The sequence below is a fragment of the Camelus ferus genome, chromosome 2 (assembly GCF_009834535.1).
Source record: "Camelus ferus isolate YT-003-E chromosome 2, BCGSAC_Cfer_1.0, whole genome shotgun sequence".
Lineage (NCBI taxonomy): Eukaryota > Metazoa > Chordata > Mammalia > Artiodactyla > Camelidae > Camelus > Camelus ferus.
Window position 1 is genome coordinate 14,147,957 of NC_045697.1, and position 26,524 is coordinate 14,174,480.

General features: G+C 39.4%; 1 protein-coding gene across 4 annotated transcripts in view; it reads left to right on the plus strand.

Annotated features, from left to right (window-relative positions):
- Positions 1 to 26,524, plus strand: part of SLIT2 (slit guidance ligand 2) — a 347,903-nt gene that overhangs the window by 257,062 nt on the left and 64,317 nt on the right. For 2 of the 4 annotated variants that reach the window (XM_032494701.1, XM_006184694.3), the window contains 11 exons: positions 3,174 to 3,245; positions 7,408 to 7,551; positions 7,664 to 7,827; positions 8,822 to 8,845; positions 12,353 to 12,503; positions 15,098 to 15,172; positions 16,637 to 16,780; positions 20,292 to 20,435; positions 21,968 to 22,134; positions 23,027 to 23,159; positions 26,273 to 26,341. In XM_032494701.1, coding sequence (XP_032350592.1) covers positions 3,174 to 3,245; positions 7,408 to 7,551; positions 7,664 to 7,827; positions 8,822 to 8,845; positions 12,353 to 12,503; positions 15,098 to 15,172; positions 16,637 to 16,780; positions 20,292 to 20,435; positions 21,968 to 22,134; positions 23,027 to 23,159; positions 26,273 to 26,341 — 1,287 coding nt within the window. The remainder of the gene's footprint in view (positions 1 to 3,173; positions 3,246 to 7,407; positions 7,552 to 7,663; positions 7,828 to 8,821; positions 8,846 to 12,352; positions 12,504 to 15,097; positions 15,173 to 16,636; positions 16,781 to 20,291; positions 20,436 to 21,967; positions 22,135 to 23,026; positions 23,160 to 26,272; positions 26,342 to 26,524) is intronic. The other 2 variants (XM_032494710.1, XM_006184696.3) reach the window with 1 other exon arrangement.

The window sequence follows — 26,524 nt, forward strand, 5'->3', positions numbered from 1 at the left end:
TTTCACAAAGGCAGGAGAAGCCGAAGACTGGCCAGCAGTGGTTGCTGTGTCTTCCTGTCCCAGTATTGAAACTCAGCAGAGTGAAACTGGTTTTAATATTCTTCTTAGCCTTCCTTCTAGTAGCAGGTACAAAATCTGCCTTGAGATTTCCCCATTGTTCCAAAGGACTGTAAGAAGTTCTCTATGAGCATAATAGTACACCGTATACCGTATGCAGAATATAGTATGCAGTGTAAGAATATATAAGAAAACTGTAGCAAAGCTACGCACCGTGTCATTCTTGGCGTTTGGATATTATCCATATCCCTCATGTATTTATTTTCTTTTCATTTAAATTCATTTTTATCTTTGGATTCTTTTTTTTTAATTTTCCTCCTCTCTTATGAGCTTAGCAAGATTCTCACTGGCCTTCTTGCACTTTGTATCTTTCTGTGATAATATGCCTTTCCCTCATTTTTATAGATTTTGGCCTTATTTTCTTGGCTGCCATCCAATTTTTATGTCCTGCTCTTTGGATTTTTGCTATTTTTTAAATTCCTTTTTCCTTCCTACCGTTTTGATCTCCCTGTGGGTAAGAAAACCATATTCAGCCCTAGTACTGCTATACCTTTTTGTGGATAAATCACATCCCCACAATATCTAGCTTTCCTTTATTGTAGTATTTTTAAGGCAGTCATTGTACCCAATACCACCTACACTTACAGATTTCCTACATCTTTTTGTGACTTCTTTTTTTTCCCTCATGTGTCCAAATTGTCTCATTAATAGTAAGCATCTATTTTTTTTAACATGACCTTCAAGAAAACAGAATAATTTGTTGGAAAAGAAAATATTTTCACCATGTAAGTCTGACACCCCTCCTGGCTGGTCCTCCTTTCAAGCTGTTTGAGCCAACCTTTGGAACAGAAGTCCCAAGTCAACAACCTACTGAACCATTCATCCCTTGATGCTGATGTGGGTTCCCCCACAATTTGTTTGCATCCTGTCTTCCTTTTAGCTCTCAATAGGTTCAAAATGTGAAACTCCTTCAATATTCAAAAGAGCCCTTTGGGGTGGCTCTTTGAAGCCATTTATTCATTTTAGTTGTATCAGTGGTTGGCATACGGGAAAATGGTGGCCATTGAACAAGTAACAGTTGGATTCAGTTTAATTGGGTACCAAGCTTCGAACCTGGCAAAGTTGCCGGCACATAATGAGGGTACAGTATCTATTGCTGAATGCATTGATTGAATGGTATTGAACTGAATGTCTTGAATCAGTGCTGTCTTGAACTGACCATTTGTTTCCTAAAATTCTCCTATTCTTGACCTTAAAACATGTATTTATTATTGCTTTATCCTTTCTTAATTCCCTTACCTGCTTGGCCCTGACTGGATCTCTCTTTCATTCTTGATTTTTTTAAATTGTTTCTTCCCTAATCGACTTAATGTTTTTAAAAAACATTTATGTTCTGCACAAATGAATGTTCATGCCATGCTATATAACCGTACCCCTGAAATCTATACAAATGGAAGGTCTCTGTACACAGCACAGCAGCCAGCTTTATTTACTCCCTTGCGAGTTTTCTTCGTAATTGTAATAAATCTCATCTGCCGCTGACATCTTAAAAGGGAACAGCTTTTCCTCACTCTGACTCATCTCTCTTGTATGGTTATTTTCCTTCCTTCCAAACAGAAGTCATATACAGCTGCCAAACATATTAATTATTTTGATTCTCATTCCACCTTTTCCTTTTCATTTTATGACATCCATTTGTTTTTTCCAAAAGTAATATATGCCCATTATAGAGAATATTTTAAAAAATAAGGAAAATATAGATAGATACAAATTCAAATGACCTCTGGATGGCAAATCATCTGCCAGCCAGAGACTTTTCACTTTTTTTCTATGTATATATTTTTTTCTAAACAAATTTAAAGCTATACCATAATATATTCTTTTGTATTATGCTTTTTAAACTTAATATTAAATCGTGAACACTTTCATGTCACTAAAAATTCTTCAAAACATGAATTTTATCAATGTGAAATATACATTTAGCTAACCCCCTTTTTAGGGACTTTGATACATTTAATTTATATTTAATTTTTCACTGTTATAAATTATGCCATGATTAACATTTGGTATATTGCGCTTGTCTCCAATTATTTTCTTAACCTCTTGAGGGAAACTACTAAGTTAAAATTTATAGAAACATCTTTATGGTTCAATATGTTGCCAAATTGTCCCTCTAAAAATATAATTTTCTACATTTTCCTACACATGATTGTGGTCCCCTACCTTCCTTTGGAAGCTGAGAATAAATGGGTACCATTGCAGACCCATGGGTATCAATAGCCAACATGATGAGTCAGCCATTTCCATTTATTTGAAATCTCATCATTTCACCCCTTTTGTGAATAAGGTAATTCATTTCTTAATTTGTTCCTCTGCTAATCTATTCATTGTACTCTTCAAACAATACTCACTCATCAGTCCAATGTTAGAACATCACTGTGTGCCAAAACCTAGGCACCAGGTGTGCTGCAGTAATTAGGTCACGGTCCTTGCCCTTGGTGGCCACGCTAGTGGCTGATCAGGGGCAGGCGCAGGAGGATGCCTTCCTATTCCTGTTTCCTCAGGGAACATACATTTAAAAAACTGTCCTTTTTCAGTATTATCACTCTCTTTGCAAATCTTACGTTTCCGAAGCGTATACATTATACGTTTAAAATGAAAATGTTACTGTTATGTGGATCCCTTTCACTATTTGCCATTATGATAATCCCAAAAGTCATCCCTTTAATGAACAGTGGATTCCACATGTAGTGTTCGCCTTCATTATACACTGTGTGCTGTCGTTACATATGAACTTTGTGTGTGTGTCTGTGTGTGTGTGTGTAGAAAAACATGACAGTTTTAACAGTGAACATGTCTATGAAAAGACAATAAAATTATAAATTGTGTTAATTTATCTGTTTTCCTATGTTTTCCAAAGTTTCTACCATAAGCATAAATCTAATCTATCATCAGAGAGAAAACATTTGCAAATTGAAGCTTGCTTACTCAGCTATGACTCCTATGATGTATGGAGTGCTTCGTAAGCTCCTGTATGCCTGAATACATATGTTTTAGGTGGATTTGTTTTGCTGGTTGGTGTCTAATGTTTTTCCACTTAAATCATGTTTTTCCAGAGTCCTCTATGGAAATAAAATCACAGAACTCCCAAAAAGTTTATTTGAAGGACTGTTTTCCTTACAGCTACTGTAAGTATTTGATTATTTCTGATCTGTTGAACCTAAATATTGTATTTTAATCCGTGTACCATCTCATATTTTCACGGAGCCTTCAGAATAATTCGACTCAAAATGACTTAGTTTAATGAAATGGAAAAGATTAGTCTGGTGGTACTAACATTGATGATGGCTATTTATTTGAAAACATAGCACTTTGAAATTGTCCCCAAACCTTTCTTTCCACGGTGTCTTTAATCTGGGCATCCTGGCTCTTCTGTCATTTAAAGCTTGTGCAATCCTTGCCCTTTGGGAAACTTCTCTGTTTTGATTTAACAATAGTTGGAAAAAAAAAAAAAGACGTAGTGATCTGTTTATCCATCTTTGTCCAAAGAACCTGCAGGCATGACAATGCTGGAAAACATGCCCCAACACAGAGATGGTGTGCAGTAGGCCAGGACACGGTGGTAACACTCCAGCTAATCTTCCGAGAGTGAATTATCTATCAGTTTCCTCGATTTTATCTTTAAAGTCCACTCTGCTTAGAGAATAGCTACTACTCATTTGTCTCAAAAGAAGTATTTATGATGCATATTTAAAAGGAAAGACTTGACCCCAGATGTCTTAATGAATGCTCATGTGAAAATGAGATTGAAAAAAATATGCTAATACAAAGATTGTCATTCTTGGATCATCAAAATCTGTTCAAATCACCAAATGCTTACAGCTTACCCATTTGGGGCACACGCTGACCTAGCTTCTGTAGATAAACAGATGAGTGTGATGTGATTTTTCCCTCAACTAGCTCACAGTCAGTCAGCTTTAAAATTCTTAAGTTAAGAATGCTGTTTTCTCTTTGGGGTGGATGCATTTGTTGGTGTTGGGGTCTGTATGCTTTATTTGGTAAAAATGTATTCCTAGTGCCACAACCTTCCGAAATGTAGATTTTTTTTCTTTACTTGATTAATCTATGTTTATAATTACATCCTATTATCCACACTTTAAACTCCTCATTATTATGCAGAAACATATTTTATATCACAACCCAGTTCATGCACATATACACACATGTAAATGAAGCAGATTATTAACAAAACAAGATTTGACCTCACTATGTGTAGTACCGTCAATTCTGTTCCTTTCTCTCTTCCTCTTAAGGCTACTTAGACCAATAAATTGATTTTATAACAAACCAATCAGTCATGATGAGTACTGACTTTTGTGACCTAGTGACTTTATTTGGACATCAGTTTATTTTTGAGCCCTTGCAATGAAGTTAGCAAAAGTTTCTGATCCTGAGTAAGATGGCTCTGTACACACCGTAGACAGAGCTGGATGCTACAGCCTCGTGCTTCTCTGTCATTCTTCCACGTTTCCTAGCGTCATTCTCATCGCCATTTACTTGCCATCTCTTTTGCTATCACCCTCCTGCCAAGCACCAACACTTGAAATGGCACCTTCTTTTTCTTTTTCTATTCACGTACACTTACTGATAGTTGATGTAACAAATGGGTTATGAACCTGAGAGTCTGTATGTCAATAAACCTTATTTAAAAAGCCAGCTTTGCCCCTCTGGCTAAAGTCCTATCTCTAGACTCAGGCCCCTTCTTAAACCTGTGACACGACCATCCCTTTCCATGTAGCTGAGAACTTGGCCGGGGTAAACATCTTAGATCTGCTTGAACAGATGAGACATTGGGAAGAAGGAGTAGATAAATGGAAGAAACAACAGAAAGTGGTATTCAGTATTTTCCCCCTAATTCCCAGACCGCAGAGATGAAAATGAAGAACAAAAATCTCAGGTCAGCAACTTTCTTTAGTTCCAGGCTCCCCACCCTTTCCTTGTCCTCAGCATCCTGCTCTCTAACTCCTTTCCCAGTTAGCCAACAAGTTTGGGAACATGGTCCACGTGACTTGTGTTATAGCCCAGAGTGGGGAGAGATAGGACTAACCAGTCCATACGTCAAACCAGGCCTCTACGCTCTTAGGAGAGCATTATGTAGACCACAAAGAAGGCCAAAATTCAGCTCCCGAGGGAGGATAAAAAAAAGAGTGCAGCGAAGAGAACCATCACGAGGAAGCCATGGCTTTGCAAGTACATAGAGTTGAGGTCTTAAAAAAGCAAGCAAAACTGAAATACTCTGTGTTAATTACAGATAGAGATTCTTTCAGGCAAATGGGAAGAGCATTTTTCAGCGTGTTAGATAAGAAGGCATCACACCTCAACCACATAGTGCATATTTTTTAAGCTACTAAATGTGTGTCAAAATCCTCAGTATCAAAGCTCTAAACTAAATATGATAGAGGAAAAGAAGCATCAAAAAAAATTCACTACCCGCAGAGGGTCAAACTGTCTTTGGGCAAACACGCAGGCCTGTGTAAGACAGGCGACAAGACTCAGCAGCATTGACTAACTTCCCTTGGGACCTGGAGGAAGGAGTACATTCGTTGGGTGGAAGTTGTGTTCTGGAAAATTCTTGTTTGGGAAAAGGTGGGCCTTCTGCAAGGCCTCGATAGACCAGAAGGTTGAGGAGCCTGAGCGTAGGGCAAGTGTACTCCCAAAGGTGAGTCAGGCGTGAATCAAATCTCAGACACAATGACATATGACCCACAAGAATGCCGTTTGTCCATGTCTGATCTGTAAACCACGCTTCCAGATGTGGGAATGTGGGTGTAGAATATTGATAAGATACATGAGAAAAAACAAGTTTGTGGAATATTGTGCTAAACCGAGCGAAACGAATGTCTATAATGCAGAATGAGGGCCTTCCCCATGGCAGTGCCACTCTCCAAGAGGGCTACAAAGTATTCATTCAACAACAGATGTTTACTGAGCACCTAGTATGTGCTAAGCCCATGAGAAACAAAATAGACTAATATCCCTGCCTGCCGTCTAGAGTTTATACCCTTGGGGGAGGGTTTATGCAAATTGCGGTCAACAAGAACCTCATAAATAAGGCAACCACATATAACAGAAATGTGTATTTAAGAAAATGGAAAAAGTTGGTCAAAGTAAAGGAATTGAGAGTGCTAGGGATAGGGGGGGCAGGGGGCTAAGATAGGCAGGCAGGCGGTGCTGGAGAGAGTGGTTGGGGTGGGCTGCATGGAGAAGGTGAGATTTCAGCAGACTCAAAGAAGAAACATAGTTAACCAGGTAGACACATCTCAGAGAAGAGCCTTCCAAGCAGAGAAGAGAGTCTGGCAAGGAGGCAGGTGCTCCTGTGTGGCAGGAGCTAAAACAGTCAGAAAGAGAAAACTTGGAGGTTGCAGAGTTCAGAGGGCACCAAAGATCCCTTTAGGCATTCAAGGCCTATGGTCAGCCCTTCAGAGCAAATTGAGAGTTGTTGCCAGGTGTTAAGACCGGAGTGATGTGATCTGATCTATGTTTTAGAAATCTCACTCTGGCTGCCCTTTTAAGACTGTAATGAATTCATCGACAAACAGAAACAGACTCACAGACGTAGTAAACAATCTTATGGTTACCGAGGGGAAAGTGGGTGGGAAGGGATGAACTTAGGAGTTCGAGATTTGCAAATGTCTACTATATATAGAAATAGATAAAAAAACAAATTTCTTCTCTATAGCACAGGGAACTATATTCAATATCGTATAGTAACCTTTAATGAAAAAGAATATGAAAACTAATAGATGTATGTATAAGCATGCCTGGGACATTATGCTGTACACCGGAAATTGACACATTGTAACTGACTACACTTCAGTAAATTATAAATAAATAAATAAATAAATAAATAAATAAATAAATAAATAAACAAACAAACAAACAAACAAGTTTAAAAAAAAAAAGAATAGATTGAACTTTTTCACAGAGCAGCCCCAGGGACTAAGTTTTATGGAAACTCTGTGGCATCCTTGACAGCAGAGGCTGGATCTCCCCCACCGTTGTCTGTCATTGTATCTCTGCATCTTCCAGAGAATGTATTTAATGATGTTTGTTGAGTAAGTGGGTAAGTACGGCTAGATTCAGACAATCCAGTCATTAGACAGGACCCTTGCTTTATCTGCCATGACCCCAAATCTTCAGCCTGTGACACCTCAATGATTACAGTCACAATGTGAGTGTTGAGGTTAAAAGGAATGTATCTCATGATTGGGTTTTCTCAGGAAGGACAGAGTCTTGAAGGTGGGTTAATGAGATGCTACACTTTAATTCTGCGACTATTTGATCAAACAGATTGTTGAATGCCAACAAGATAAACTGCCTTCGGGTAGATGCTTTTCAGGATCTGCACAACTTGAACCTTCTCTCCTTGTACGACAACAAGCTGCAGACCATTGCCAAGGGGACCTTTTCGCCTCTCCGGGCCATTCAGACTATGTACGTACCCAGCATTTGGATCAGATTTGATGACCCTTGTTGTCACTCTGAATTTGAGAGTTGAGTTCATTGCAAGTCATGTGTAAGAGTGTTCTGTATGTGTTTCTGAAAGGCATTTGGCCCAGAATCCCTTTATTTGTGACTGCCACCTCAAGTGGCTGGCGGATTACCTCCATACCAACCCGATCGAAACCAGCGGGGCCCGCTGCACCAGCCCCCGGCGTCTGGCAAACAAAAGAATCGGACAGATCAAAAGCAAGAAATTCCGTTGTTCAGGTAATTTCTTACTTCCTGTGACCTTTCCCCAGTGTTAACCAAAAACAGTAGTTACGTGAGCTGTAGCGACAGCTGGCCTTCGGCTGAATTCCCAAACATTGCAGAATCCTATTTCTTTTTCTTCTGCCCATGAAAAAAAATATAAAGAGAAGTAGACGCAATTCTTACAGCACACCTACAATGTAACCTTTTTAATGTTACAGAAGAAATTAAAAAGCAGAAGAAATATAAAAAAAAAGACACCTGGATATTTCATACTGTCATCTCAGGATTTGAACTTAACAGGAGCCTTTTAGCTAACTCAGAGTGCCTTTTAAGTCTGTTAAGTCTCAGGTTTGTCGTGCTGTTTTCTATTAGTAACATAAGGTAATTAATCACGTTTTCACACATTAAGAAAGATACCTGAGACATGGTTACTTGATCTGCTCTGGCTGGGAAGGAGAGGAAGGATCTCCAGATTCCTTGCTTCTCTCACTGAACGCCATTTCCTCGTTTTGCACTCTCTCATTTTAAACAGGACTGTGAGGATACATTTTTTTTTCCAAAAGACCATCTTTTAACACTTTGCAAATATTACATTTACTTATAAAAAGCAAAATATAGATCACATTGTATTCATAGTAAAGACAAAGCTTACTTCATTGAAATTTACTATTTGCTTTGGTACAATCTTTTCTATTTTCTTATAGTAAAATGCATTCTATGTGTTTTGGGTAGTAGGCTACCTAACTATTCCAGGCGTTATTTCACATTCGGCAGTTAATTCATACTAAAATGCTAATGTGGAAACAAAGCTGTTTATTGTCCGTGGTTCTAGACGCAGTTCCTCCTCACTGTACATTGTGGAACCTCAGCCACTGCTGTGAATATACATTTTCACTTAATTATCTATAGTAACTTTAGTCCGTTCTTAATCTAATAATAACTCATATCTCTGCTTGCTGACATTCAGGTGCATCTTCTATTTTTTTTTTTCTCTTTTTTTTTTATTTAGCTAAAGAACAGTATTTCATTCCAGGTAGGTTTTGCTTGGTAGTAGGACTAACTGCAGACACCCTTGCCTCACCTTATGAAATGTAGCTTCTAAAACTTTGATATGCATGCTTTGGAAAGTACAGCGGGTACTCTGTAGCTCAATTTACTTCTGCGTAGATCACTTGTAGCTGTTTCCTGAAAACCTGACCTTTGCATGCAGCTTCTGATGTTAAACATCTTCTACTATTAAACTCCCACCTTTTTTTTTTATCTCTCTCTCTCTCACTTTGGCACATTATCTAAAATCTCTCACGGTAGCTAAAATGTTTGAACCTATGGCTTTCTACTTAAATCATTTTCTCTCCTTATGTTGTATATCTGACCTTTCAACCTGTTTTTAAAATATAGCTTCTTGAGCTGGTTTTAAAGACAGAGACCTTCCTGTGGTCAAAGAACTAGTTCTACATGAAATCAGTTACAAACACACAGAATTGTGTTTTCGATCATGAGATTTACTTTTTTATAGAGATTGTTAGACTCAAAAGACATCCCTTTTAGCTTTACTTTGGTTGCCATTACTTCAGTTTTTACACAAAAGCAGCAGCTTTCTGCTAATTTACATGCAGTTGCATCTTATTTGTGACTTTAAATTCTTGCACACCTGGCCTCACAGTATAATAGCACCACAGAAACAATATTGACATCCATCCTGGAAGCATCAGAAGTTCATGGGCACCAAGTGTCTTCAATAACTTAGGCAGGTGAATGGAATGTTTCTTAGAAAAATAAGTGAAACGTTTACCACTACAATCTTAACACTATCAAGGCTGATGATTCTAGAACTAGCTCTTTGAAATATGTTTCTTTACTTGTTTTTCCTTGCCTGCCAATTGTGTAAAATGCCTCTTGACCTGTATGTTTTAAACCATTATATAAAAATATGTGTTAATAATTCGTTGGCCACAATTACAATCTCCTGGGTATACTCTAGACTATAATATATTTTAAGAATTATAAATAAAAATATATTTCTAAGGTGTTAGTGTGAAAAACCATACTTATTTCCTTAAGAAGAGCTCTGGGTTTGGTCTCTATTTTGAGGAGATATGTGTTGCGTGTCATTGTTGAATTATAATATGAATAATTTTATGTATTTAACAGATTCTGTTTTATTACTTATTTTGACTTGAATGATGAGTAATATTTCATATATTACCCAGGCTGCAGAAGAAATAACATGTTGAAAATAACAGCTGATTGACTTTCATTGGCAATCTTTAAAATTCATTATTTTTGCCCAATTATTAAGTAGGAAGCAATCTGATAGCTATTACCCAGAAAAAGTAATGAAAAACAGAATACCTATCGTATAAAACATTCCTATTACTTAAATCCCCAAATTAGAGAAGGTGATATAATTGTTATCAAATCATTTAATCTATTGCATTTAAATATTCTTTATCAGTAATTTAGAAATTAACATTTCTAATTCACCAAATAAGGTGCAAAAGTCATAATTGTTTTCATAAATTCTGATGCAGTTTTGCCCTCTTATTTACAGCAGCCAAAACAGGTTTTGGGGAAAAATCCTTTTACATTAGATATCATGGCTTAATTGTCAATTTCTGACAAGAATTACAGAAATCAAGACTCAGAAGAATTCTTTGGGCCTCCTCTCCCTTTTTCTCCCCCAGATTTTAATTGAAATCTGAGCCTACCTAAAGGGCAACGATAAAATAAGCGTTATTGTCACTGCGCTGGACGCAGAGTATTTTCAATGTAAAATACCTCTTGTGTCTGTCATCTAGACTTTGTTCCCACTATTTTCTCATTTCACTTTTAAAATGAGAGCTTAAACCACAACAGATCCTCAAAAAATGCCATGGCATTAATTGCCAAACTGAATGAAACTATCATATTCAGCTTTGCCAACTTCTTCCGAGGTCCTGATTCCATTTCAACTAAGGGACATTATTTATAAGCTGGAAAGGTCATTAAAAAGCGTGTAAGCCGCAGCCTAAGGTTTAAGCCAAACGTTCCAAGGATGGTCCTTGAAGAGCTCATGACTGGTTTTTCACTCAGTTTTCCCTACTTCCTTGCCTACCACCATCTAGATGGCATTCTAGAAATTAGAATGATAACTCAAAGAAAACTCATCTTATGGAGACTTCATCTTTTAAAGGAATCAACAAGAACTTAATTTGTGCTCTGCATCTTGTACTCCATGCTTCTCCTGTAAGACCACTGTGCTTCAAAAAACTATTATAAAAGTATTAAAAAAGCATGATGACTCCTGCCACGCCAGGCCACTCCCTGATCCTCGCCACAAAAAGGGGAGAAGGAAGAGACCGTAGTTAATTTTCTGTATGTGTATCTGCATCTTAATTGGGTTTACTCTGTCTTTCTTTCCCCCTTGGTGATCTTTACTTTTGCAGGAATTCACCATTTTGGCTGTAAGTAAAAGTGTCTGATCTGAAACATAATGTCCTCCCTTTTCGATCCTGATGTACCTTCTTTGAGTCTCACTCTTTTGCGCCTTTATTTTTTTTTTCTTCCCAAGAAGAAACCACAGATCTCTTGAGCTTCTCTGTTGTCCTTGTAGCTCACCTTCAACTTCTTCCTGGATGTTGTTCCCGAAAGCTGTTGTTTCCATTCTGCAGTTCTGAGGAACGTTGGAGGCACCTCTCAGTATAGCCCCTTCTTTGTGTTTCCAGGAAATCTTCGGTAGTAATACTCTTACTATGGTCATAAACATTCTGCGGGAAGAATGCATGTCATGTAAACAGTATTACGTTTCCAGAACGTCTGTAGCTTTTCTCCTGCTTCCCTTCATCTCTCCTTTTGGTCTTACCCTTGGCCTAGTGGATGGTGTAGTGATTATGTAGCGAGATTTTCTGTTGTGCTTGATCTAACCATGTGGTTGCCAGGTATAAGTAAAACATGGTTCCGTCAAGCACCATGGAACGTCACGCAGCTTTCTACAGCATGACAAGCTGCTGAGGCTTAAATCAGGATTTACTTGTCTCTTTTGATAAAATCAAAATGAAAAAAAAAAAAGAGGGCTTTTTAAGCATTTCCGAAGATTATGTGAGAGGGAGAGAATAATGAAAGACCATAGAAAATTTAAAAACCTGAGTCCATCTATTTGCCTCTAAAGCCCTAATTTACAATGATATATAGGCATCTGTTTATTACTGGATACATTTTAAATTCTTGACTCAGAGAAAAAATAAACTCCGTAACGATGAATAGCCATTGTGTGATTAGCTGTCAAATAGGCTAGAATGGCTCATAACTGGATCAGCAGAAAGTACAGCTGTGAAAAGCTCAACTCTGTTAATGTTTTCCTGTCCTGTGAATCTGGTTACTCTTTTTTCCAGCAAATCCCAAGCCCTTGTTTTAACCCTCTCCTGGCATCCATTGACCAGAACCCCCCAAGTTGTCTCCCTGCTACATAATCTCTAGTTTTCTTACTTTCTCTTCCTACAAAGTGACCAATATTCTAACCTCCAGACTCACCGTCATCTTCTGTGGCTTGACTCCTCAATAGGTACAGAAGACTACCGATCAAAATTAAGTGGAGACTGCTTTGCCGACTTGGCTTGCCCGGAAAAATGTCGCTGTGAAGGGACCACGGTAGATTGCTCCAATCAAAAACTCACCAAGATTCCGGACCACATTCCCCAGTACACCGCAGAGCTGTGAGTTCCCCTCCCAGCAACACCCAGGTTGGGAGGGAGGGGATGAAAGCATCAAAGCATTGGAATTTTTTGTCTTACCTTTTGATTCTCAATAATTACATCAATTTTAATTAACCTGCATTGGCCTAACCCTTCTTTATGCAAGTGTGTATATTAAAGGCCATCTTATTTCATCTTTCTGGCCCAAGATACAAAGACAGAAATGAATTCACCTTTCAAAAATTCAGTTAGCACTTAATAATGCTAATAATACTGGTACTCACTTGTTATCTATTTATTGGGTATTACTTAGGCCCAAAGCCATTTCTAAGCACTTAATAGCTTTTGAATGTATTTAGTCTCTCCAGCAACCAGATAAATTAGTTTGGGAGTCACCATTTTGAATTTCCATTCATTAGGAATTCAGAGTCCTTTTTCATCAGCTTTATGACTTTACTGAATCACGAGTGGAAGGATTCCATGATTATCAAGTATTCATCACAAAGGATAGTTTTTTCCTGAACAGTGAATATCACAGCAGGAAAAGCTGGAAAGACAGAGTGTGATCAGATTTATATTTATAACACTAACATAGGGTGTAGCACGTATGTGGTTCTAAAGTATGTTTATTGAATCATTTACAGGTTCTGTGCCCATGTTTGGTCAGCCTTTACTGACTTTATTTATAAAAGTACGACCTTTAATGTTAGTGTTTCTAAAAATCCAAGAAAAACCTAGTAAAATCCCATCATTTTCGGAACATCTTAGCAATGTTTATATGTAGCACCATCTGGAATTTGTCATTAACTGCTTTGCAGAGTTGGTTGCCTTTTTATGCATGTATCATTCTTTCGTCTTCAACTAGATTATGGCCCCTTGATGACAGGGATGGTGTTTTATGGTTTATCTCCCAGAGGGCCTGTACTCATGCTTGTCATTTAATGAATTTTAAGCAATTTGAATAATTAAAAATAATATAATGGTCTCAAAAAGATGACAGAAAGTAACTACCTAGTGGTTACCCTGATGCTTTTTTACATTTCTGTTAGTTGATGAAGCTATTTCACAGGTCCAGGACTTCAAAAATGCATAGAGACCATGCAGCAGAAGCCCTGAACTCTGTATTTATTGTCATGAAGGGAGTTACACTTATTTCCAATAATACCACAGACAGTAATTAAAATTCTATCTTCCAGCATGAGAACACTTCAAGTAAGTGTACTCGTCAATCAAGAATTTAGAAACTATATCTAAATTATCTTCAGCAAAGGTTGTGTGTGTTTTCAGAAATTAAGACTTTCTTTTTACATTTTATGTTTAAAAATCAGTACTGGAAAGAGAATATTTGCAAAACATATATATGATAAGGGACCTATAGCCAGAATATATAAAGGGCTCTTAGAACTCAACAAGTAAAATGTGCTTACCCAATTAAAAAGGGGTCAAATGATTTGTATAGACATTTCTCCAAAGACGATATGCAAATGGCCAATAAGCACGTGAAAAAATACTCAGTATCAACAGGCATGAGGAAAATGCAAATCAAAACCACAGTGAGATAGCTCTTCACACCCACTAGGATGGCTTAAAAAGAAAGACAGTAACAGGTAAGAGAAATTGACCCCATCATACATTGCTGGTGGAAATGTGAAATGGTGCAGTCCTTTTGAAAAATAGTTTGGCTCTTCCTCAAGGAGTTCAACACAGATTTAGCATGTGAAGCAACAATTTCACACCTATGAATATATCCAAAGGAACTGAAAACATATATCCACACAAAAACTTATACACCAGTGTTCCTAGAAGCATTATTTATAATAATCAAGAAGTGGAAGCACCTCAAATATCCATCCGCTATGATAGGTCTATACCACTGAATATAATCTGGCCATGAAATGGGAGAAGCACTGATACATGCTGAAGGTGGAAGAGCCTTGTAAACATGAGGTGAAGTGAAAAAAGCCTGACCGGGAAAGCCACATCTTGTATGATTCCATTTATGTGAAATGTTCAGAATAGGAAAATCCATGGAGGCAGAGAGTAATTTCGTGGCTGCCAAGGACTGAGGCAGGGGGGACAGCAAATTGAGAATGACTGTGGATAGGTATAAGGTTTCTTTTTCTGAGTGATGAATTAGGAGTTCTGGAATTGAGAGGCAAAGATGATGGCACCAGTTTGTGAATATTCTAAAAACCACTGAATTGTATGCTTTAAAGGATAAACTTTATGGTGTGTAAAATGTGTATCAATAAAGCTATTAATAAAAATATTTGTGAAGCAAGTGACTAGAAAAACAGTCTACAGTGCTTTTGGGGGAAGGGGAAATAGTGAAAAAGAAAAGTGTGAGAAACTGCTCTGCAGATTACCGAATGGGAGTTTTGATTTTTGATTATTGGTTTTCTTTACTATGTGCTTCTTCATATGTTTTTATTTTGATCATTAAAATGTGGGACAAATGGGAAAAAAATCAATACTTCCCACAAATTTTCTGATACGTGTCCAATATTTTGCTCTAGGATAATCATTAAATAATGTTATAATTCTGTACAAGAAATAAAGTCTAATCTCTTCCTGACTGTTGGGAATGAAACTTTTCTGTTTCTTTTTTCCCCTAGGCGCCTCAATAGTAATGAATTTACAGTGTTGGAAGCTACAGGGATCTTCAAGAAACTTCCTCAGTTGCGTAAAATGTAAGCCGTATACTAGGCATCTTTTAAAATTTCTGTAGTGTTGTGTTTTCTTATCCTTTTGCAGCTTTATTTCGACTTCTTTGGAAATTGGGAAATATAAAAGAGCCAGAGAAATCCCCATACCACCTGTGACATGAATGTAGGGTAAACTCTGAGAGGAAGCTAAGGAATTGCGTCTTGTCTAGGCAGTCCAGCGATGCCAACCACGTTGCACATAGCAGAATCCTAGCATGTTACTTTAGCTCAGACAGCTGGCCTGCTCTGCGGCCACAGCAGGAGTCCAGCCATCTAAGCGCGCTGGAGATGAGTTCCGTGATGTTTTGTAACTTCCTTTTCTATTCCCCAAACCATACTGCGATTTCTCCTTCAGCACATTCATGTCAACCGTTTGGCTTTTTGCTTCATTAAACTTTCATTAGAAGATAGTCGAAATGAATGATTGGTAAACTGGCTTGATAGCTCATCTGTGTACTCCACGTGCCGTGGCTCATAGCGTAAAATAAGTTTATTAAGCTCAGCAGCTTCAACCATACGCAGGCAGTAATCCACCCCCCTGGGGAGGATGGAAGGAGGGACAGGACAGAGGCCGTGAGTGTGGAGCCCAAGAGACACCCTCCACATCACAGGACACATCAGAAGGAGGAGGGGGGTGTTCCTCCATGATGCCTGTGTTTTGCTTGGGTAACGGGCCCCCAGTCACATAGACTGTGAGTGGCAGTGCGTGTTGTGTATTGTAATGTGCACTGAGCAGCTGACATGTGCAATGCTCTGAAAGGAATCAAATGATACATAAAAATGATTCCTGTTCTTGGGCATCCCTGGTCTCGGAGTGAGCCTTGAGAAAGAGGAAGATAGAACCTATGGGAAGGTGTTAGCTCTATTGGGTGTTCTTACCCTCTGCGCAGGCATTGTAGTATTTCAAATCATGCAGATTCCTGACGATTATTAAGTTGGTGGTTCTGATACATTATTACATGAGAAGTTTCACTGGGAACAATCCCGTATTCAGATACATTTCTGATGCTGTCTACACCCCAGTACATTTGAGCCCTTCCTTCTTTTCTCCACCCAGTTGCCTTCTTTGAGTCATTAATTCATTCAACACTTTTAATCAGGGGCATTTCCTGGGAAAGTTTCTTATTTAGTGCTGTGGAAAACAGAAAAGTTTACACAACTCAAGACCTGACCTCGAGGGTCCAGAGACCCTTGCAGATTATTTTGACACTGATTGGTCTGGTAGTTTTTCAGCCTAGATGTCACCCCTTTGTGTGATTACCACTTCAGCGTGATGGAATCAGAAGGTAGGGGCTTTTCAGAGCCTTGGGCATGCCAGGCAGGAGGGAGCGTGGAGCTTCTGTGGAAGACTTCTGCTCAGTAGAAGACAATGATGAAGCGTGTTGTCTCAGTGCCCTCACTCTTAGAAAGAAATTGTTTCACATATTTGTTTCAACCATTTTTATTTAGAAACTTTAGCAACAATAAGATCACAGACATTGAAGAGGGAGCGTTTGAAGGAGCATCTGGTGTAAACGAAATACTTCTCACAAGTAATCGTCTGGAAAATGTTCAGCATAAAATGTTCAAGGGATTGGAAAGCCTCAAAACTTTGTAAGTATTCTTTGCATAGAGTTGCGCCGCAGGGTTGTAATTCAGAGGTTATTATATTCTTGGGGGGGTGGCTCCTACTCTTCTTCATCACCCCCTCCGTCTCTGTCTCTGTTCCCATCAGTCTTTCTCTGTGTCTTCTCTGTCTCCCTCCATCCCTCCCTCCCTCTCCCTCTCTCTCACACACACACACATGCATACAGACACACGCACACGCACACACGTTTTATGGAAACAACCATTGCTCCCATACCCCTGACTTCAGTATGTTGCTTACAAATAATCAAAGGAGCCTCCTGGCTGTTGATTCCTCAACAAAAAAATACCATCTTTGCTCCAGTGCTTGTCCAGCTCTGGCTGCCCTGTTCTTCCTCAGAATGATCATTCTCTCCCCTTTTTCTCAAATACCTCTGTCCAATACTCCCTCTTGGCCCAAGGTCGCTAGCTTCAGACCCCCCTCTACCCCCAGCCTATCTGGAGACTGACTGCTTTTGTCTGCCCCTGCAAGGTCTTAGTGAAAAAAGAGAGAAGCTGGCCGGTGGTAGAGCTGTTAACTATCAGCTTTGAAGAAAACATGCTAAGAGTATGTTTACTTACTCAGGGGTGAGGAGGTTGGGAAAACGAAGTTCTGTATGTTTCCAAAAGGTTGCTGGCCAAGGAAGGAGGGGCTTGGCTTGACTAGTAAGGACAACATCTGGAATGTTCTGCCGTGTGTATATGTGGTTTTTATAATCTCTAAGGCATATTATTAAGTTTAACAAAAGTGGTGGCCTAAAAATTAGAAGAGACACAGATGAAACTCTGAAGCCTTTGGAAGAGAAGCAGAGATTGCAGTGGAGAGAGGCCATGTTCCGCCGTCCCCCCAGACCCTCACCCTGCCCCATGCAGCCACCGAGAGCCACGCCCAGGGGACCAATAGCCGAGGAAGCCCACTGCCCGCCCTTTATAGATGTGGAGTGAGACGGCGTTGCCCCAGCCCACGTGGCTGTGCCCATGGCATCCCAGATTCCCATCCTGCTCGCACACCTCTGCACAGGAAAGTGGGCAGGTGTTCCCTGAGCCTCGCAGGGTAGCCTGGAGCCTGACCATCCCACACAGCCAGCCTGCAGCCTGCTGACCCCTCCCACGGGCCAACTCGGAGTCCCTTCAAAATGCAACATGCAATGCGAGTATTCCTTCAGTCTCTGTGTTGAGGAGACAGGAGTGTGTGGAAGGAGAGCAGAGGAGACACACCACAGGCGGTGACATCTACTCCTGCCCCCGTTCCCCTCCCCCAGGCTCAGCAAAACAGAAATCCTGCAACAAAGGGAAGCCTGTCTTCTTAGCGAGGAGCTGAGTGACTGTTGCTGCTAGAACCTTCTCCTTGAGGGGCAGAGTATGTCCAGGGAGGGGGAGGGGTGGGCCTGTAACTGCCCGCATTAGTCAGCCTTGAGCTGCCACGGCAGCAGACCCCAGGCCGGGTGACTTGAACAGCAGCCACATGTGAGCTCACTTTTCTGGAGACTAGACATCCAAGATGAGGGCGCTGAGAGGGCTGGTGCTGTGAGGATGCTTTTCCTGGCTTGTAGCCGGCCTGCTGCTGGCCGTGGCCTTACATGGCCTCTCCTCCGTGTGCGGGAGAAGAGAGCTCGGGGTCCCTTCGTCTGGGGACACCCATCCTGTGAGATCAGGGCCTCATTTCACCACCGCTACCTCCCCCCAGGCTCCATCTCCAAATGCACCCACAGTGGGGCCAAGCACTTCAACATACGAATTTCAGGGGGGCCCAGCTCTGTCCCTGGCACTGCCCCGAAGAGTTTATCAAAGTATTTTTTTCTGACTAGGTCCATTCGCAAGGCTCTCCCTGAGACAAGTTCTCTAAATTCAGCTTTCTGCCTCATTATATTTCTAGCAGTGTTTTTGTACCTCTTCTGTTTTCGGCACCTGAGACAGGCACCCACGGGCTCTCTCCTTAATCCTAGTGCCACGTGCAGCTTCAGAGAGCATTTAGGGCGAAGCTGGGGACATCGAAAGGCCTGCAGCAGCTTTACTGGGACGCAGCTATTGCCCTAAGTGGTATCTTTCAGCTTGGATCTCTAAAGATGTTGACAAGACCCCCTCACTGCCTGTGGACCTCTCAACCCTTCAGGACTCGTAAACCTCTCAGGGGTTCCTGTACACATTGCAGTCGGTCTTTGAAGCCCCAGCATTTGCAGGCAAAATGTGGTACATATGTGTGCTTATGGATTTTTCCAGCGACAGAAAGCAAAGCTTTTTTTCAACTTCTTTCAGGAGTCTGTGACTCCAACAAGATTAAGACCAAATGTTCTGAATTATTTATGGCAAGGGCTAAGGCTGATAGGAAAATTTTTCTGTTGTGCGTTGGTTTCCCAAGGTAAAACGATGCCATGATAAGGAGGGCATCATCCTTTCTTGTTATCTGTGACTTCGCAGAACGCAAAAGCTGAGATTTCTTATTTATGAAAGGGCAGTGTAGAATTTTGAAGGAACACTTTGTTATTGTTGCATTCTTCCAGGAGCATGGTCAACCCACGTCTAGAAGAATTAAGGAAAATAATGACTTTTCAGCAATTCTGAATAAAATGCATGCCAATTATCCATTTTCATACGGGATTTTAAGAAGCTTTCTGTGCCTTTTCTAAGCCCCACAAATAAACAGATCGGGGAAAAAACTGAGAACCAGCCAGAAGTTTAGCAACGATGAGGAAATGACAAACGTGTTAATCCTATTAATGGCAATGACTAAACAAAAAAAAAAAAGTCAGAATTTTTTCAAGAGAAGCCTATTTAAACTTCATCCTGAACACCTGGGATCTCTTAACTATTGCCTCCGTCTAAGTTCTAAACTCAAAACAAATAAAATAATTTGTGCAGACTTTGAGAAGTTCAGTCAGGTTTGGCTCCCCTGTCCCGTGTTGACGTTAACTTGGCTGTAAGTCCCTGAGACGCCCTCAATTCTTCATCTGTGGTGACTATTGATTCTTTTCTGCCTCCTTTCTGTTCAGCAGCAAATGTAATGCTACCATGAATACATAAATCACAGGGCTTCAAGGGCTTAGGGAGCTGTAGGTGAGTTAGTTACACTATGTAATCATGCAGACAGAATTGTAGCATCAAAGGAAACGTTCTACCCTCCTTAGATGGGGTTGGAAATTCATGCTGAGGCTCATGAGTTTTTGTAACTGAGCATCATCGTTGACAACTCTAAGCATCTTATCTTGCACAAGGTTCTCAAAACAGCCCGTTCTCCATATCTGAGGGCCCTGCATTCGCACATCCGCGGTGAATGTGGAACCGCACATCTGGAGGCCCTGTGGGTTTTGGTACCTGCAATCAATCCCCCAGGGACACCCAGGGGTGACTGTACATATCACAGCCAATCCTAATGACAAGAGAACATTCCAAAATTAGAAAAATGAAAGCTACACGTTGGCAAAGAGGGGTTTGGTCTTTAGCTAGGCAGATGGATTGCCTGGTGCTTTTTCTGTAACGACCTTGTATTTTTTCCCCTCAGGATGTTAAGGAGTAATCGCATAAGCTGTGTAGGGAACGACAGTTTCATAGGACTCAGTTCTGTGCGTCTGCTTTCTTTATACGATAATCAAATTACGACGATTGCACCAGGGGCTTTTGATACTCTCCATTCTTTATCTACTCTGTAAGTATGAGAAATAGTCTTTATTTATTCATTATATTTGTTACTTTTTATTGATAACATTTTAATACATTACTAAGCATTTCATAAAAATGTGATCAAGGACTTAGGTTTTTTTTTTTTAAAGGACAAATTCGTTCATGTTAAACTGCCTTAAATTTTTTCCTAAAAATATTGCCTACCATCCTATATTAAAGTTACAGTGTTTTTTCCATCAATTATTTCTTAGAATAATGTGATGTGGCTTAATTTATACATGCTAATCTTATTGTAATTTGATTGAGTTGTAAATAAAAGAAATGTTGTAGATTTTCCCCAGTGTTTTTCCATTGGAGTCTTTGCAGCATAAGTATCATAAAAAACAGAGTTGATAGGGTTATTGCCAACCAACTGTGCTCAGAAGGATCATTCGCAATGACAGGAGATGTATCAGGATGACCAGACCAACAATAAAAGCTCACTAGAGGGCATTTACTATGATATTTAGGAAGGTATTAAAGAAACAGGCTGAGCTCATCCAAGAGGACGTTTTATGTAAACTGCTGGACAATAAAGAATATTTGTTAAGTCTACAGACAGAATTCAGAAAGTGTCAACAAACAAACTCTCCAAGTATTTCAGGCCCTTTATTTGTCAGTATCTAAAAAGCAGTGTTTGAAATGGTGAATCTTATAACTCATATGATTTTCTGGTAATGGCGGCATCTAAATATACTAATATAATGGAAAAGGTAGTTAGAAGGGGGAAAAAGTCATGTTCAACATAGCTGAAGTCCCTGAAGAAATAATGGGAAGGAAACATCCATCCATCAGTAAAGTACTTAACCCTCTTTCCACATAAAATGTGACATTTTACATCGAGTGACTAATTTGTGCATATTAAAGATGGCATGTTTATAAATAATGGAATTGTCGATAGGTTTGTGCTGAAGTGGTGAGATGCCAAAAGTATTGAGATTTGGAGAAGTAAATTCATTTTTATAACTGGCATTTAATCAACTCAGCTGTCAGTTTAGATGGGAAACCTATTCTCTGGAGCAAATAAAAGATGGAAATCTTGAAATGACAAATTAATGAAATAGCTGTTGTCAGGTTAAACTCAATAATATAAGGTAATCAGCCTTCATCTTTATATTAAATTACTGCATTATCAGTGTAGGGAAGTTTGACAGCAAGTCAGATCTCTGACACATTTGAATGATCTCTAAATGAGGTATCTGTCAGGATCCACGGCACCAACCCTGAATTACCACCTTCAATTTATTTTTCATATGAAATTATTTGAAGAATTCTTGTATGAAAATTTTATTTTTTAAGTTCCAAACATAAATACTGTAGCCAAAGAATGCATCCCAGTTGTGTGTGACTGATCATGGATCGGAGGTGGGGTGAAAGGATAGGAGGTGGGGTGAATACAAAGACAAAGAAGGAATCATTCCAACAGGTATGGTGTGGGAACATGGTAGCATGGGGTTTTGAGAAGTGGGAACACAAACCCCTAAACTCAACTCTGCATTGTTTGCATATGGTGCTTAGAAACCTCTTGGCCAATCCTTTTAACTGTAACTGCTACCTGGCTTGGTTGGGAGAATGGCTCAGGAAGAAAAGAATTGTAACGGGAAATCCTCGATGTCAGAAACCCTACTTTCTCAAAGAGATCCCCATCCAGGATGTTGCCATCCAAGACTTCACGTGCGATGATGGTAAGAAAGCCTGGCCAGATGGCTGGTGACCAGACCCTGCGGTGACTGTTCTGATGCTGTGGGCGCTGCTAGACAGGATATCACAGTTCAGGCAATAGATAGTTATTGTGCATTTTTTGCTTTGTTGTGTTGTTTTGTTTTGTTTTAGCAGCAGGGCCCTTACTTGCTCAGACTGTACTTTCACATCTAACTCTGCTTGACGTGTGCTTCTGAGTGTTTTAGAAAATCTTCCAACTTGTGGCTGATACTGTTTATACAGCTTTGGTTTTAATTTTCTTTATTATTCTAAGCATCTCTTTTAGGAACTGCCACTTTTAGATGATAAAAGCAACTGATTTCTAAAATAGAAATTCTAGTTAACTTAACAAAAACAATAGTTTTCACTTTTTAATACTCTCTCTATATCATCGCACTTGCTTCTCAGAATAGCTCTGTAATGTGGGTACAGGGGGTTCTGTTATTGTTGCCAGTAAGTGAAGGGCTCATTTGAGCCTTATATTTTAACATGAGAGGCCCTTACACTTTTTGCTAAACATTTTAAAGTAATCTGTCCCTTTGTCTCTTCATGTCTGTCTCCTTACAGTGTCTCCATAATTCAGTTTACATTTACATATTCTAAATAAAAATATAATTTGTATAAATAATGGCAAAAAAGAACATAACATTATAATTGTATTGATAATACAAAGGGAATTGTGTTTTGGACTTCTGCCCTAGGCAGTCTGAAAACAGTCCTACCCAGAACGTGTGGTGTCTGTTTGTGAATACTGAATGCCCTGTATGTAAGTTAGGCTCAAGACTCTTGCGTTGGTTAAGCTAAAGGTGTAAAAGCCCTTCGAGCATCTCCCAAGCCACAAATCTGCATTTTCCTGTATCTCTTTTGGCAATTTAGGAAATGATGACAACAGTTGTTCCCCACTCTCTCGCTGTCCTACGGAGTGTACCTGCTTGGACACAGTGGTCCGATGTAGCAACAAAGGCCTGAAGGTCTTGCCCAAAGGCATTCCAAGAGACGTCACTGAATTGTAAGTAGTGCTTGTCTTTGCTCTTCCTGAACGATTACTGTTTCACACGCCAAGGGAAATGGAGACCAAACAAAAATCTTTTGAGTCCTTTTTACAAGTTACATTCATTCTCTAATCCATTCATTAGTATCAGGTAAAACCCTAAACAAATAATGTAAAAGCAAATTCAGGTACCCTTGGGAAGTACTGATTGTGTTTCTCTCTTCACTGTAGGATTTCTCAGGGCCTTTAGGACGCTAAGGTGCACTGTGCAACTCCGGGGAGGAGGGTGTAAGCTCGGAGGTAGCTTCCACACTCTGCCCTTACTCACCTCCATAAGCCTTTTCTCGTGGCCTCCCCTACAAGAGCAATGTTCCCTCATGTGCACCTTGAGAAATGCTATATATTTAGTTTATCTACAGTGTCTGGGATGTTTCATATGGTTAATTATTCTTCACCACATGTCACCATGGAGAATATCTTAGCCCAAGGGATGCATAAATATGGAGGATGTGGAAGAAGCTGACATAATCTTTACCTTTAAAAAGCGATATTGCCCTTTGGACTTGAATCAGAGTCCTTTAGGTCGTAAAGGATGTGGGGCCAGTTATCCCTAACATTTTCAAAACTGATATTTAACCACAAATTACATGGCCAATTTACACATATGGGATACTGAGCACCACGCACACTTCCTTAGCTGCCTCATGCTTCATGTGGAATGGAATGAGTCAGAGCATGCAGGCTCCCTTCCGATCCTTTGTCTGTGCACTGAGGACCATGGACAAATGCCTGATATACCACTGAGTCGTTTGGCCTCTGTTTATTTTTTGACTGCATGAAACCATGTATCAAATGTCTAAGTCATGAAGCCGTGTACCTGTAATTCATGCACAACTGTACAAGGGTTCTGAACGAGCCGCTTAGATAAACTTTTGGCAACCTGGAACACAGGCAGTGAGGTTCAAGAAGAGGTCACTTCAGTTATCAAGGAACTTACTTGCAAATCATGCTCAGTTTTACAAATTCTAATTTGGTCTTGAATAGAGAAAAAGTATGTGATCTTCCCTTTTGGTTCTGAACTGTTGTGAAGTGCTCAGTTTCTCTCTCTTGCTGCCAATCACACTTGTTAGGTAACTATCAGCACTGCTTTATATGTGTGTGTGTGGTTAAATTCTTAATTCTCATTTTGATATGCATTTATTTCAGAAGATTACCCTCCATTCAGTGTCGGAAGCTAGATGCCTGTAGAGTATTCTGTATGCAAAACATCGACTCTAAGAACACCCCAGCCAAGAATGTAATACTCAGCGTAACATTTAGATCATCTTTGATGCTAAATCCCTTCTTCTTGGCCCATGCCTTCGTCCTTTTACCTGATTCCCAGCAAATAATTTCGAACATCTTTCAATTTCCTTATTCATCCGAGAACCTTCTCGATTCATTTGTCTGTGCCATCTACATGTTTCATTTGTCAGATAGTGGAATCTTCAATCTATTCCTCTACAAATTTTCCAAAGTAATTCTTTTATCTAAAGAAAATATGTCTCAGAGAAGAGGAAAATATTAGCTCATCTCTTGTGAATTTTAGCTTTACCCCCCCAAGAGCTTATTCTTAGAACCATACCAAGTCAGCAGGATCCCTCTCTCCAGTAACATATATGCATGTATTAGAAAATGTCCGTGTGCATAATATATTAAATTATTAAAGAATTTGGCACAAATAAGTATGTAGTGGTGGACAATTTTGAACAGATGGTATCTTTTATTTTTAATCAGTTCCATATAATTCCCCTCTTCGATTGATTTACATGTAAGCATCCATAGAGCACATTCTGAATCTTTTTAGCTTTGCAATGTGATGTTTTCTGGAATAAAGGGAAAGGTGCTGCAGTATGTGGGGTTATGCTTCCCTCTAGTGGTACCAAGAAATTCTTATCTAGAGAAAAGAAAGGAGCGAGAGGAGTCGAAATGTGAAGTCAGAAAATTTGAATAGATGTTAAGAAGTCATAACAAAAGCCTGACTCTTAAATCACATATTTTTACATATTTTGATAACTTGTGTCTTTTGTATAACTTTTCTCGTTTTGAAATGTTTGCAATAGATTGTTATCTTATGCAGTTTCTCAGCTACTTCCACATCTAGCAAAAGTACTAACCTCAACCCCAGTTGGATCTGAAGATGGTCCACGACGCTGGGCAGGAGGGGCCATGTGTCCGATGTGACAGCATTGTTTGTGGGCACGTCTGTAACCAGACGCCCCAAGTCACTGAAAGACATTTTTACCCTTCATCATCTATATTCGGGAAAAGACAGCCTTGGGAGGAGATGGAATTACTTTTCTTTTTGTGATATCATGGATATAACTTTAAGAACTCATTTATTTTTGTGTCTTGCTTGTTAGCCCAAAGTCTCTATTTTCTGATTACTCTGCTGACTCTAATCAGAAAGGGAAATTTTACTTATATAGGGTGATTTGATTATTATTTTTACATCTATTTGCTATATTTGTGTGCTTGATAAATGTTGTGATTTTCTATGAACTCTCCTAAAATTAATATCACCAAGCAGATATACAAGGGTAAAAACTATTTTTAAGATTTTTTTTAAACTGAAATCTAATGACATTAAAATTCCCAAGTATATCGTTTGAACCATTCATTGTTATTGACCAAGTGTATTAATACGTATTAAGGTGATGGAGATTACTCTTGCCGGCGGTAGCAAGTTTCTGCCAATAGTGAATGCATTGCATGGTGTTGTTTCCACATAAACACAAGTGAACTGAAGGTGACTAAAAGTATGGTTGATTGAATGACCCTTCTTGCTGACACACAAATGGTTGGATATGTGCCTTGCCTCCTTAGATAAACCACAAAGAACTGACTCATCAGTTTCTCCTTGGTTTTATAATTTAGCCTAAGTAATCCACAAAAGAGTTCTACTCTTTTGGGCAACTGTGGTCTTTTTTCCTTTACTTCTCTTAAATAGCAATCTTCGCTAAAAATATGACATCTTAAGGCCAAAATTACCAAGTGTTTCCTTGCTTCCATTTGACTGATATATTATTCAATTATTTTATGATTCATAACTGTTAACTTTCAAAAAGATAATATTGTTTCCTTGTTTTTAGGTATCTGGATGGGAACCAATTTACACTGGTTCCTAAGGAACTCTCCAACTACAAGCATCTAACACTTATGTGAGTAATGTATAATTGTATTTTTCCATCTTTGACTTCTTATTCTGTTTCAGGAAAGTGGGGATAGCAAGGGGCAGAAGATTTAGCGAGCCTTTCAGGTAATACAAATCCATTTCAGTTAGATGCCTCCTTTCTTGCTCACTGAGGTTCTGGATCACTGGCTACATCTTCATTGAATATCAG